The sequence below is a fragment of the Pleurodeles waltl genome, chromosome 1_1 (assembly GCF_031143425.1).
Source record: "Pleurodeles waltl isolate 20211129_DDA chromosome 1_1, aPleWal1.hap1.20221129, whole genome shotgun sequence".
Taxonomy (NCBI): domain Eukaryota; kingdom Metazoa; phylum Chordata; class Amphibia; order Caudata; family Salamandridae; genus Pleurodeles; species Pleurodeles waltl.
The window spans coordinates 788,480,291-788,493,095 of NC_090436.1; the positions used below are offsets into that span (position 1 = coordinate 788,480,291).

The 12,805-nt window shown below is 43.9% G+C and overlaps 1 protein-coding gene across 2 annotated transcripts in view; it reads left to right on the top strand.

The window, feature by feature from the left end:
* Positions 1-12,805, top strand: part of FANCC (FA complementation group C) — a 1,679,603-nt gene that overhangs the window by 1,234,593 nt on the left and 432,205 nt on the right. The window contains exon 10 of one of the 2 annotated variants that reach the window (XM_069227975.1): positions 7,472-7,565. In XM_069227975.1, coding sequence (XP_069084076.1) covers positions 7,472-7,565 — 94 coding nt within the window. Of the gene's footprint in view, positions 1-7,471; positions 7,572-12,805 lie in introns of both variants that reach the window. The other variant, XM_069227967.1, reaches the window with a different exon arrangement.

Here is a 12,805-nt window from a genome sequence, read left to right on the forward strand (position 1 = left end):
ATTATTTGGCAGTCCGGCCCGCTCCTCTGTTGGCAGTTTCGACCGCCACCGGAGCCGAACGGACCGCCATGTTCATAATGAGGGCATATGATTTGAAACTCAACAGTACACTAAAATACAGAAACAAGTGTACATCAGATGCAGAAATTTTGCCATATTTTATTTAATTCACAGCCTAAAATATTGGCAAAAATATACATTTTTATTTTAATCGAAAGGTTGGAGTGTTTCAAAAGTTTAATTTTATTTTATAAAAGACAAAGAGATATGCTACAATTCAGCAAATCATTTTGTCCTTTTTGTTCCAAGTCCATGCTTTCTTTTGTTGGCGTTTACCACTGCTTCAACTGGGACTTCTAATTGTCCATACTAGATCCCTTATGCTGCACTTGCACTGCTCCTACAGTTCAAGATAAGGATACCAATTACATTTTTATCCTCCTATTTCAAATTTCTTCACACAGAGCATTTTAATATTCCCTTTTCTGTGGGTATACTTCTTTAACCCTTTCACTGCTAGGCCTCCCCAACGCCCCCTTGACTGTTTGGAGTAGTTTGCATTTAGGCCTTTATAACTTTTTATTTACTTAAGCTATCCACCTAGCCAAGCCAAATTTCTGTCCCTTTTTGCCCAACATCCTGGAGATTCTAAAGGTGCCCAGGATTTGTGGATTCCATTGGAGGGGCCCGAGAAATTAGCCAAAATAGAGCAATTGCAAAAAAAATGTGCTGTAGAAGAAAGTGTATGGATTTTTTTGCCTGCAAATTGCATCAACGAAAGGTTTGTGTTGCTAAAATCACCATATTCCCAGCCTCCAGGAACAGGCAGACATGAGTCAGAAAACCACATTTTCTAACACAGGCTTGGCGTTTTACTGGGAGATAGCCCATTTTTCCTATTTTTTATGCTTTCAACCTCCTTCAAGATTGTGGTAGAAACGGGTGTGAAACCCATGATGGTTCCCGGAAAGCTATACAGTTCTGAAACTAGACAAAATTCTGAATTCAGCAAGGGGTTATTTGTGTAGATCCTTCAAGATTTTCTTAAAGAAACCAAATGTTGAAATTAAAAAATATTGAAAATTAGCAGAATAAACAGACATTTATGACAACTTTTTCATTTGTAATTTTTCATCACGATGGCCGATTCATAAAAGCTATATACTGCTACATCTGCTAGACTCATACTAGCACGTGAATTAGAAGGGACTTCTCAAAATAACTTATTTCTTACACATTGTCTTACATGTAGAAGGTGCAAATACAGAAAAATACAATTGGTAATAACAGTTATTCTACTATTCTGTGTTCTCTTAAGTCTACCAATAATAATGGTACCTCACCTGTATGGGTAGGCCTAGTGCTGAGGACAGGAAACGGCCCAAAATGTAACTTGAATGCATTCAATTTTAGCACGCAAAACTGACCCTTTTTTTTTTTGCAGAGTGGGTAGCTGTGGTTTTTGTGCCCTAGCTCAGTTGGCATCTAGGAAAACCTAACAAACCTGTGCATTTTTTAAAACTAGGGGAATCCAGGATGAAGTGACTTGTGTTGCTTTCACCAGGTTGTGTTACCCAGAATCCCTTGCAAACCTCAGACTTTGATGAAAAAAAAATATTTTTCTCACATTTCTGTGATGGAAAGTTCTGGAATCTGCACAGAGCCACAAACTTCCTTCCGCCCAGCATTCTCCTAAGTCTCCCAGTAAAAATGGTACCTCACTGTGATGAGGTACACCTAGGGTTAGTCCTTTCTTTATTACTTGTCAATGTCACACTTGCACTTGTTATGGAATTGTTATGTTTTATTGTCTGTGCAGCTATGCACACTATAATCTTGTTGTTCAGTATATGGCCTGTGACTGCTCACTTACTCTGAGAGTTCTGAATGCTGCTGCTCCGGCAGTTGCAGACAGAAAGCACAGGACAAGGATGCACTCCTATGGGCGCCTGTAAACTTGTAATAAACTTTGAAGAAAAAGGAACCTTCCTGTTTCAGCGTACTATCATTTCTCATCTTTACATCTGGCGACGAGTTGCTTTTGCTTGGCAGGAGCACACCCAATTATGTGCAGTTTCCTTGATTTCATGGTGAACTCTGGAGAGTGCGGTGAATTTGACCTTCGGTTTACCGCTTCTTACAGGATCTGTTTTCTGGCATTTGGATCTTTGATTTCAGCCTCCTCTATGGATTTTTCACTTGTTGCCCTGTGAATTTGGGTGAATTGGAGCTGGCATTACATGTTTGGATTGCTGGAGAAAACTTCGAGCAGGCATCCTTTGAAAGGGACGTCACAGTCCAAACAGTTTCATTTGATGCTAAATGTCATGTGACCGGTAACGTCACAACGCATTGTAAGGCGGCCATATTGGAGAGTTCATCGTATTGCAATCTATAAGGAAGAACGCTGAAAGAGGGATGGATTGTCAAACATGAAAATTCTGAACAATTCTAGGCAAATAGGCTGCCTTGGTCCAGAGTATCACTTTGGAAACAAAGTGGTATGAGGTAGATGCACGGAGAGAGCTTGGAGTTTGTTCATACGATGAGCCAATGTCACTGCAACCAGAAACACAGTCTTCAAAGTCAGGAGACTCAAAGGACAACTGTGAAAGGGCTCACATGACATGCACATGAGGAGAGTGAGAACCAAATTAAAATCCCACTGAGGCATCACAGATGGTTTTGGAGCAAACAAATGAGTCAAACCTTTCAAAAATCTCATCATAATGGATGATTTGAACAGGGATGCTTGGTCCAGTAAACATAAGAATGCTAAACAAGGTAGACAAATAACCGTTAACAGTGTCCAATTCAATTAGTTGCTGGGCCAGAGACTAAAACAAATAATAGGTCATCTAACAGTGGCCCTGCAATGGATCAGTATTGCAGGGGCCACACCAAGCTAGAGACCTGTCCCAGTGTCTGACATAGATGAACATAGAAAAAGCACACCTGGCAGCCAGGATGACAGCAACAACTTAGGGAGGAAGATCAAATGCTGTTGCTCAATTTCCATGCATGCAGTTGCAGATTGGGCTTAGTTGGGTACAGAACCCTGCATTGCTGAAGCAGTATCCTGATTGGAGGACAGATGCTCATCACCAGATATTGCAGGTATCACACTTTACTTACACAATCCAGAGCCAGTAGGATCACTTGGGTCATTTCTGATCTTCAGAACTTGGGCAACAGAGGTGGTGGTGGAAAGGGATACAGGACACCTGTGCTTCATTCTATCCGAAAACCTGAGAGAAAGTTTTATGGGAAACTCCAGCGCAAAACGTTTGAACGGTCTCTGTGTAAGAGCACCAGCTAGGGTTCTTTCCATTGTTGGAAGATGCCTTGTGCCACCTTAGAGTGTAACCATCATTTGTGATCCCCCAGGCACCATCAGCTGAGCTAATGGCATTTAAAGATTTTGCCAGGTGGTTCATGACTAGGGAAATCCCGTCGCTTCACCCAATTCCAGAGGCAAAGCGTCTCCTGGCACAGGACCAAGACTGTGCCCGGTCCTGCTTGTTGCAATATCACATGGCACTGATGTTGCCCATGAGAACCTGAACCAGCATCTCTTTGGTGAACGGTAGGAAGGCCTTCATCGCCACGTGACTGGCCCACAACTCCCAACAGGTTGATGTATAAACAGGTTTTCACATGTGACCAGAGTCCTCTGATCTCCATCACTCTCATATGACCTCCCCAACACAGCAGTGACACATCTGTCACTATTGTCAGTTCTGGGTAGAGCAGGCAGAGGGGTGTGCCTCTGGTGTAATTGCGGTTGAGCCACCAGTGTAGGTCTTTCGCAGACTTCTCTTAAACCTGCGTGGAGTCTAATAGGTTCCCGTGGGGCTCGGCCTACTAAAACTTCAGGTTCCACATGACATAGTCGACTAGCAGAATGCAGAAGGCCACAATGCCAAAAAGCCCCAGAGCCACTTGCACCAGTATCCAGAACGGAGGTTGAAACATTGGGATCATAGCTGAATGCCATGGACCTATTGTGGTAGAGGGAATGCCTTAAACTGCACCGTATCACCAGAAAAACACAAGCCTCGGAAAGCTCTTACCTTTGGAAAGTCTAATAAGGAGGAATATAAATACCAGCAGTGAAGTGGTATTAAACTATCAGGGAATTATCCATAAAAATGCTAATGCAGCCCGACATTAGCCAGACTAAATCAATATCCGTTTTGCCCCTAGAGGCAAAGAAAACAGACACCTTTCATTAAGCAGAAGAATTAACTGATTTTACACTATGTTAAAAATGAAAATACAACTTTAAGACTTAAGGAATCTTTCAAATCTATTTTCCACCGCTTTTGCAATGTGAGGCTGTGAGGAGCTGCCCAACCTGTATACTGACCTGCAGGAGCAATGGTCTAAAGACGTTTGAATCCAGCCAGCCTTTGAGAATGACAAACTTTTGCGACTCACCTAGCTTCAATGGACATAACAGGGGTGGCTCTTTTAATGTAACTATGCATTGTATAGCAGTGCACTGCCATTTACAGACAACACGTTTTCCATTGAAATGGCCAGTAAATTTGCACAGACATATAGTTTTACTGATAAAACTATATTGCAAACACATGATAATGTGTGGAAATCAGGTTTCAGTGACTTTTTATCATTTGTGCATCACCTAGTAAAGAGTCTTTGTTTGTTTTGATCCTATGAAAATCTTTGTTTCCTTCACACTTAAAAATTACAAAAATATGTGCTTAATTTCTTCTTTCCTAACTGTTCAACATGTACAGTTCATTAAAGATATTTACATTTTATTGTGTGCTAAAGAACTACAGCCTTTCCTTCCACACTCCTTGTACCCCAGCAAGATTGTCACATAGTTCACTTTACTTTTATTTCTCTGACTGCAAAGTTTGTAAACACCAATCTCCATGTTAAAAGAATAAGCAACAATTTGTCATAAGACATAGTATGACATTTGACCTCTGTCTTTGGATCACAGCAAACGTGACAAGATAAAGACAGAATTCAACCAACCGAAAAAAACAGCTGCACAAATTAGAATTGTAACAGCCAGCACCCCTGCTTATCTTGCAGAAAAGCATAACATTTCTGGTGGTTCTCAGAACACCTTCAAATTGCAGACTAAAGAGTGTAAAAAATTAAAAGCAAGGCAGCACACCTTTTCCGTCTGGCATCTAGTAGTATCTGGAACAACATGCTCATATCCATCAGGACCGCCCTAATGCTGCTCCATTTAGAAAAGAGTTGAAGACGCATTTTTTGTTTTTTAAAGAACAATACATCACAATGCATTTATAGTCCACAAACCAGCTACCTCTCATAATATTTGTTGACTTTGCTTGTCTTTGACCTTGTACAGCGCACATGCATTCATATGTAGGTCACACCAGAAGTGAAAATGAAGTATCTTAGCAAATGTTGACAATTTAATATTCCCATGGTTGGAAGCATCACTGCTAACAGAAATATCCATCATGTAGTTCATTATCTGCTTGATTGCAAGGAAAGAGGTACAAGCAAATTTAAGTGATTCACTGTGCCATTTATTGGTGCTAGAAACAGGGGTGCTGCAGCACTACCAAAATAACCTTGCTGGAGTTCAGAAAGTGGATGAGCAATAAAGATGCCTTTTGAATTGTTTTTATCTAGTAAAATTTGCTTTGCTTCTAAGACAGAGGTCAAACGTCAGGCAAAATTTTCTAGCAGTTCGCTGTTCATTTTTTTTTACGTGAAAATTGTTGTTACTCTCTCTAACTGCAAAGCAAGATGATTTTGTAATGTGAACTATGTCGCAGTCTTGCGGGGGGGGGCGGTAGATGTCATTTTCTCTAACACAATCAAATTGAAATACCTGTAAATGAACTGTACAATTGTTTCAGACCAGACTATATCAGCCGTTCAGAAAACACAAGTGAATCACATTTATTTGAAATTCTAAAAATTATTAGAATTTTAAATAGTTTATTCTGATCCTGTTGAAAGAAAGGTTTCAATAGGATCAGAATAAATCAAGGAATACTTTTCTCCTGATAGCCAATTTCAACACTTTTTCGTTTGTGAGTTTCTACAGGGGCAGGGGGTGGGGGAGTTTTGGGGTGATACATCCCCCTGAAAAATGTATTCTCTCGTAAATAGTTGGGTACAGGTTCTTTCATTCAGGTAGTGTGAACTGTCTTTCGGATTTCACCTGTGATTTTTACTTGCCCACACTAACAAAAACACACACATTCTCTCTTGTCTATGAGGACCTTAAAAAATATTGGTGAGTTTGAAAAGTATTGCCTTTTAAGTACCCCTAACAATCCACACTCCTCTTTATTTCCACTACCCCTTAGCCCCCCAGGTCCTGCTTCTCACATAAGTTTTATCAAAATGTCCCACCATGATTGTTGGTAAATCGGATGCTCACATACCCCCTATCACACTGACCAAGCTACACTCCTGCGTTCCTATCAGTAAAAAACTGTACATCTGCGCAAATGTAATGGCAATTTCAGTGGAACATGTGGTGTCTGTGAATTATACTGCGCTAACATGCTATATTAATATATTTGAAAATATATTACAAAATTTTACAAAATTCACCTCCAGCTGCATACTTTACCCTTACTACTGTCCTGCTGAATACATTTACTTTGTGTGATGCTTGGGATTTTCACAATCCCTTTGAAGTCAGTGGTGTGTCGTTGGCGGCAGTGCCCTCCCAGTTGTTCCAGCAACACTGGTGCCATTACATGCCCGTAGGAAATCTTCATTGCAATTAATACATCTGCGTTAAGGGTTTTCAAACGCCTGCGGAGAACTTTGCAACTAAATAAGGGGTCATTGTATTTAATTGTATGGGGTGCGCTCTGCCCCTGAACATCACCTGTGTTCATGCTGGGTGATGCGGCGTAGCTTACAATTGATATCCTCAATGCGGGGCCATGTTTATGAACATAGCTTCCTGGTAGAGCTGTGTGGCCCACGTTGCAAATGTCCATCACCTTTTTAAACTCTGGCTATAGAAGGGGTGTGTGTGGGCTACCCTTGAAAGTAGGAAGTGGCATCTTAAGCTGTGGCCCTTGTAGTAAACACATTCAAAGCTAAAACAACATGTAGTTCTGATTGTACACGTAAATTAGCTTTGCGTGTGCGAGTAATGTTGAACCATGTATCTCTGTCCATTTTATCCATATAGAAGAGTCTGGGGGAACCGTTTTGCTACAACTTTGTTTAATAGTAACCATGCCGCTGTATTGACAATCCTATTTTCCAGGTCTAAACGTGAATGGTTACAGCTTGATTGGAGGCTCTATGCCCATTCTGGTAACCAGTGTTGACCATTCATCTGTTCTCGGCGTTGCTGCTTTCTCTGTATAGTACTCTGCTGAGGCTGTAACTTTAAGTAACCTTCGGTCTTTAACTTGAAGCTTCTTGATTGGCTGAATATGAAAGTGTTTTTTTTTTTAATGTATAACTTTTTCTTATTTAGAAATGCGCTTCTGGAAACGGATGGCTCTTCAAATATATTAGCAATAATTCGACTGTTTACCCGATGTTTTGTCCAGTCACACCAAAATGATAAGGTAAAGGTTAGTGATGCAAATTATATTTTATTATGATGTGTGACGATTGGGACTTCACTTTGCACGATTCCAGATTGTTGATGCACTTGACCGAGACATTTGGTAACTATTTAGAAAAAACTGAGGAACATGGAAAAGGGCCCCTCTCCTGAGCTTAATTAGTTGCTGAATGTCTTGTTTTTGCAATACAAATATTTCATTACAATTCGGCTGCTCCTTGATGAAAATGTGCAAGTGTTTTTCAGAATGTTATTCACTGACCTCTTCCTCGGCTAAGTGTGATTTTGCATTCAAAAGCTCATTACCTGCTTAGATTATCTTAAAACGTTTGCTGAATTTTATTAGCTAAACTAATTTATCAAAACTCAACTTGTTTTAAATGTTTCTGTGCTTGGTTTCCAACCATAAACTTCCCTGCTGTTTAGCCTTTGCTGTCTGACGGCCCTAACCAACAGCAGGTGGACTCAGCAACTTTTCTCTTCAGTGCTCAGCGACTTCTGGGCTTGCAGGATATCAAGTTAGTTTGCACAGCACCCAGATGCCTCGACTGCAATTCCCTTTCCTACAGTATGAAATGAAGACTGTCCTTTTAGCTCTGCAGAGGTAAAAGCCAATTTCTGCGACTTGAAAAATTCTAAATGCTCATTCTGGCCCAGGTATTTCCCCTAGCCGTTGAGATTCTATAACTTTGCTTCACTCCAGTCGAGTAAACACAACATTAAATCTTCGATTGTATGGCAGAGGCCAAACTCCTCATGTCTTGTCTCTTCTACTCTCTCCCTTTGTCCCCTCTTATCCCCTCTCTTCCCTAAACACAGCTTCTTTATCCTTTAAAAAGATCCTCGTTTACCCAGCTGTGCTAATAGAAGTAAATACCCAATGAAACCTGTGCAGCTGGAGGATAAGTGTACCACCATTTTATACCAGTGGCAGTGTTCATCTGAGTTTAGAGAATCTCCATTAAGCAGGATTCTTTTTGGACCAGCAAACATCAAGTATTTTTTAATCCTTTGCAGCAGCTCAAGCTCTTTCTGATAGTTTTGGGCATTGTTGGAATCACAATCTCCTCTCGTGAGAGTGACAAAACTCCACTCCATAGGACCACATTCACCCTTCAGAGCTGGTGGCATTCTTCATTCCAGCATTTTCAGTTTTTTAAGACAAAAGAAAGATGCAGTTTCTGATTTATACAACTACCTGTGGATTCCTTACCTTATGAATTCTCCCAATGCGTCAGCATTCTACGGAAATTTTCTTCCTAGCTCTCCACGTCGACGAGGACCTCACAATTGCCCGGCTCTGCATGCGACTGTCTGACGTCATTGTGGCAATCAGAAGTCCTCACTGGCGTGCTGACGTCAGTTCCCTATTTTCCACGTCTTCGACGCAAACAGTTTTTTTCTGGCTCTGGAACAGTTACTGTTTTGAAGGAGTTGTTGTTGAGTTACAATGTCTCCACCAAAAACATCGGCCTTTAAGCCTTGTCATGAGTGCAGGGGTTGCATGTCGATTACAGATCCCCATGAGGACTGCTTGTGGTGCCTAAGCTCGGACCATGACGTGGAGGGGTGCGTGTCCTGCTAGTGGATGAACCCAAAGGCCTTGAAGGAGAGAGTGGCTAAGCTCTTCTTGGCAAAAGCTAAGAGGAGGCATAAGGGTCATCGAAGATCTAAGGCGAGGGACTCTTCTTCACATAAGTCCTCGAAGTCGCATAAAAAGCGGCGATGGCACGATTCTCAACGCTGTTCTTCCAGGGATCGGTCTCAGTCCCCTCCAAGATGGCACCGTCCGGCATGGGAGGTAGGTCCAACGGTCACTCTTCTGCCTCAGAGTCCACAGGCTTCTCCGGTGCTGTCGTTGATAGAGGTCTTCGAGTCCCCGGCGAGTCCTCCGGTTCACTTTTCTCCTGTGTCAACTCATGGTCAGGAGTCAGTGGTATAAGCTTCGGATTCGGTTCAAGCGCCTCAGGACGAGCAGAGGTTTCCTGCCTTCCCGACTCCGGGAGCGGATCCAGCAGCATTCCTTAATGCTATATTTAGCATTTTCAACAGAGCTATGGGCCCTGCTGATGCACGGGCTGGTCCCACGGGTCCACTAGCTTTCACGCTGGGTTCGCTGGCGCGGTACAAGCAGTCCCCGTTTGTACCATTCAATCCAGCTGAAGGTGCTGGTTTGGTGCCGATGATGTCGTCACCCCAGATGATGTTGCAGACGGCGCCGATGGAGTTGATGCCAGCGCCGGATGGGTCCCGATCGGGATGCAGTGTTTCTCCACCCTCTCCTCCGCCGGAGCGTCCATCTGCTTCGAAACCAGCGTCATCGACATCGGCTAATTCTCTGTCGACGCCGTGGTTGGAGGCCAGACTGAGGTCGAGAAGGAGGACTTTAAGGCTCTTGGAGGAGCAGGAGTATCAGCAGCAGCTGTTGGAGGAAGAGGAGATTCCTGAGCCTATGGGTGAATTTCAGGGCCTGGACTCTGCAAGTCGGCCTGGATACATCCCCTGAGTGGGATCTTTTATTCCCTGGCGAGCTCACAGAGGAGGCAGCATCTTACTACAGCGTGATAAGAAAGGCTGCTGAGTTCTTGGACCTTCCTTTACCAGCATCAGAGGTGAAGACAAACATCCTGACTGAAGTGTTGCATCCTTCCTCTACGTCTTCGGAGCCCCTACTCCCTTTTAATGATGCCCTTACTGAGCCCATTCTAGACATTTGGAGGAAACCTGTCACGACTACAGTGGTTTCCTGAACTGGGGCTAGGAGGTACAGAGTTGGTCCAGGGGATGCACAATTTTTGTCTCAGCATCCAACACCTGAGAGTTTGGTAGTGCAAGCCTGGTTCGTTCTCTGCTACTCCATCAGATAGGGAGTCTAAGTGAATGAAGCAAACAGTAAAAAGGGTTTCTCCTTGTGCAGTATGGCCTTGAAGTCTGTCAATGCTACCTGTGTGGTGGGGAGGTATATTCATTCCCTGATGGACACAGCAAGAGCCGTGGTGCCAAGCTTGCCTCAGGATGTGCAGGGGCAGCTTGATGAACTCCTGTTGGACACTCAAGCTGTGGCCAAGCAGGTTATCCATTCTGGTTTGGATACAGCAGATTCAGTTGCCAGGGCAATGGGCACTTGGGTAGCGACCAGGAGGCATGCTTGGCTTAGGTCTGGCTTTTCCACTGATGTTTTTGGGAGTTTCCCCCTTCCATCCCTCCCTGTCATTCGTTTTGCACGGAAGATCATCTCCTGATCTCCCGTTGCTTCAGCAGGAAGTGCAAGTTATTTTGTTAAAAAGTACAGTAGAGTTGGTTCTAGAGCAGGAAAAGGGTCAGAGTTGCTATTGGAGGTACTTCCTAATTCCCAAGAAGGATGGTCGATTGAGGCCTATCCTGGACCTGCAGATTTTGAATTAGTTCCTCAAACAGAAGAAATTCAAAATGCTGACCCTAGCACAGGTGCTTCTGGTGTTGAACAAGGAAGACTGGGTGGCATCTGTTGACTTGCATGATGCTTATTTTCATATCCCCATTCTGAAGTCGCACAGGAAGTATCTCCAGTTTGTGGTAAGGTCACTACACTACCAGTTTGCAGTCCTTCCTTTTAGTCTTACTTCCGCACCTCGAGTTTTCACGAAGGTGATGGCGTTGGTTGCAGTAGACCTTAGAAGGAAGGGAGTATCTGTTTTCCTTTACCTGGACGATTGACTGATCAAAGCCGGGTCCCCAGAGCTTGTGCTGCATCAATTGCAAATAACATCACAGTTGTTGTTCAATGTGGGCTTTATGGTAAACATGCCTAAGTCTCACCTGGAGCCCTCTCAGCGCTTCCTGTTCATAGGGACAGTACTGGATACAACATTGAATCGGGCCTACTTTCTGCCTCAGAGGATTCAGGACATTCAGGCGTTGATTCCAATGTTTCAAAAAGGAGCGGCTGTTCCAGTCCTGAAGGTCCTATGTCTGCTCGGTCTGTTCGCTTCTTGCATTCTGTTAGTCACTCATGCACATTGGCACATGAGGGCTCTCCAGTGGTGCCTCCACAAGCAGTGGTTTCAACACAAAGGGGATCTCGAGGAGTCGATAAAGATCTCCAGAGACGCTGCAGCAGATCTTCAATGGTGGGCTGTGGACGGCAACCTTTTCCAAGGAAGGCCGTTTTGCCTCCCACCTCTGATGGCCACTGTCATAATGGATGCTTCCACTCTAGGGTGGGGATCTCATCTGGGGGACTTGGAGATCAGGGGCCACTGGTCTCCAGCGGAACAGATGTTTCACATCAGTCTGTTAGAATTATGGGCAATACGTCTCGATCTCAAGGCCTTCCTCGCGTCCCTTCGCGGTCAGTCAGTTCAAGTCTTGATGGACAACACTACCGCAATGTGGTACGTCAACAAGCAGAGAGATGTAGGGTTGTACCTTCTCTGCAGAGTGGCTCTGCAGCTCTGGTCATGGGCGCAGGACCATCGGATTTGCATAGTTGCAAGCCATCTGGCCGGAGTTCTCAGCGTACGTGCGGACAGTCTCAATTGGCATTTCTTGGCCGATCACAAGTGGAGTCTCCATCCACACCTGGTTCTTCACATCTCCTGGATGTGGGGATTTCCACAGATAGATCTGTTTGCCACTCAGGAGAACGCACACTGCCCGCCGTTCTGCAGCCTCCAGTATCCGGTGCAGGGAGCGTTGGTGGACGCATTTCAGATGTCTTGGTGAGACCACTTGCTTTACGCGTTTCCCCCCATACCCTTGATTCCTCGGGTTCTGACGAAGATTCGCCAAGATCGGACTCAAGTCATTTTAATAGCCCCGGATTGGCCAAGAAGGGTGTGGTACACAGACCTTTTCCAACTCTCAATGTGCCCTCCACTCTGTCTCCCTCACCGGGCAGATCTCCTCTCGCAGTCGCAGGTTCTACACCCTCACCTCCAGAGCCTGCACCTACATGCCTGGAGATTAAACAGGGCAATCTGAGTTCCTTTTCTCTCCCTCCAGAAGTGGTGGATGTTATCTTATCGGCCAGGCGACACTCCACCAAGACTATCTATGCTAACAGATGGGCAAAATTTGTTGCTTGGTGTGGAGAGAAGCAAATTGATCCCTTAAAGGCTTATTGGGTTCACCGTTTGAGCCTATTCATTCTTGCCTGTTGAGTCTTTTAGTTTTAAAAACAGTTTTCTTAACGGCTATCGTGTCGGCTAGGCGTGTGAGTGAGCTTCAGGCTCTTAGTATAAAACCTCCTTTTACAAACTT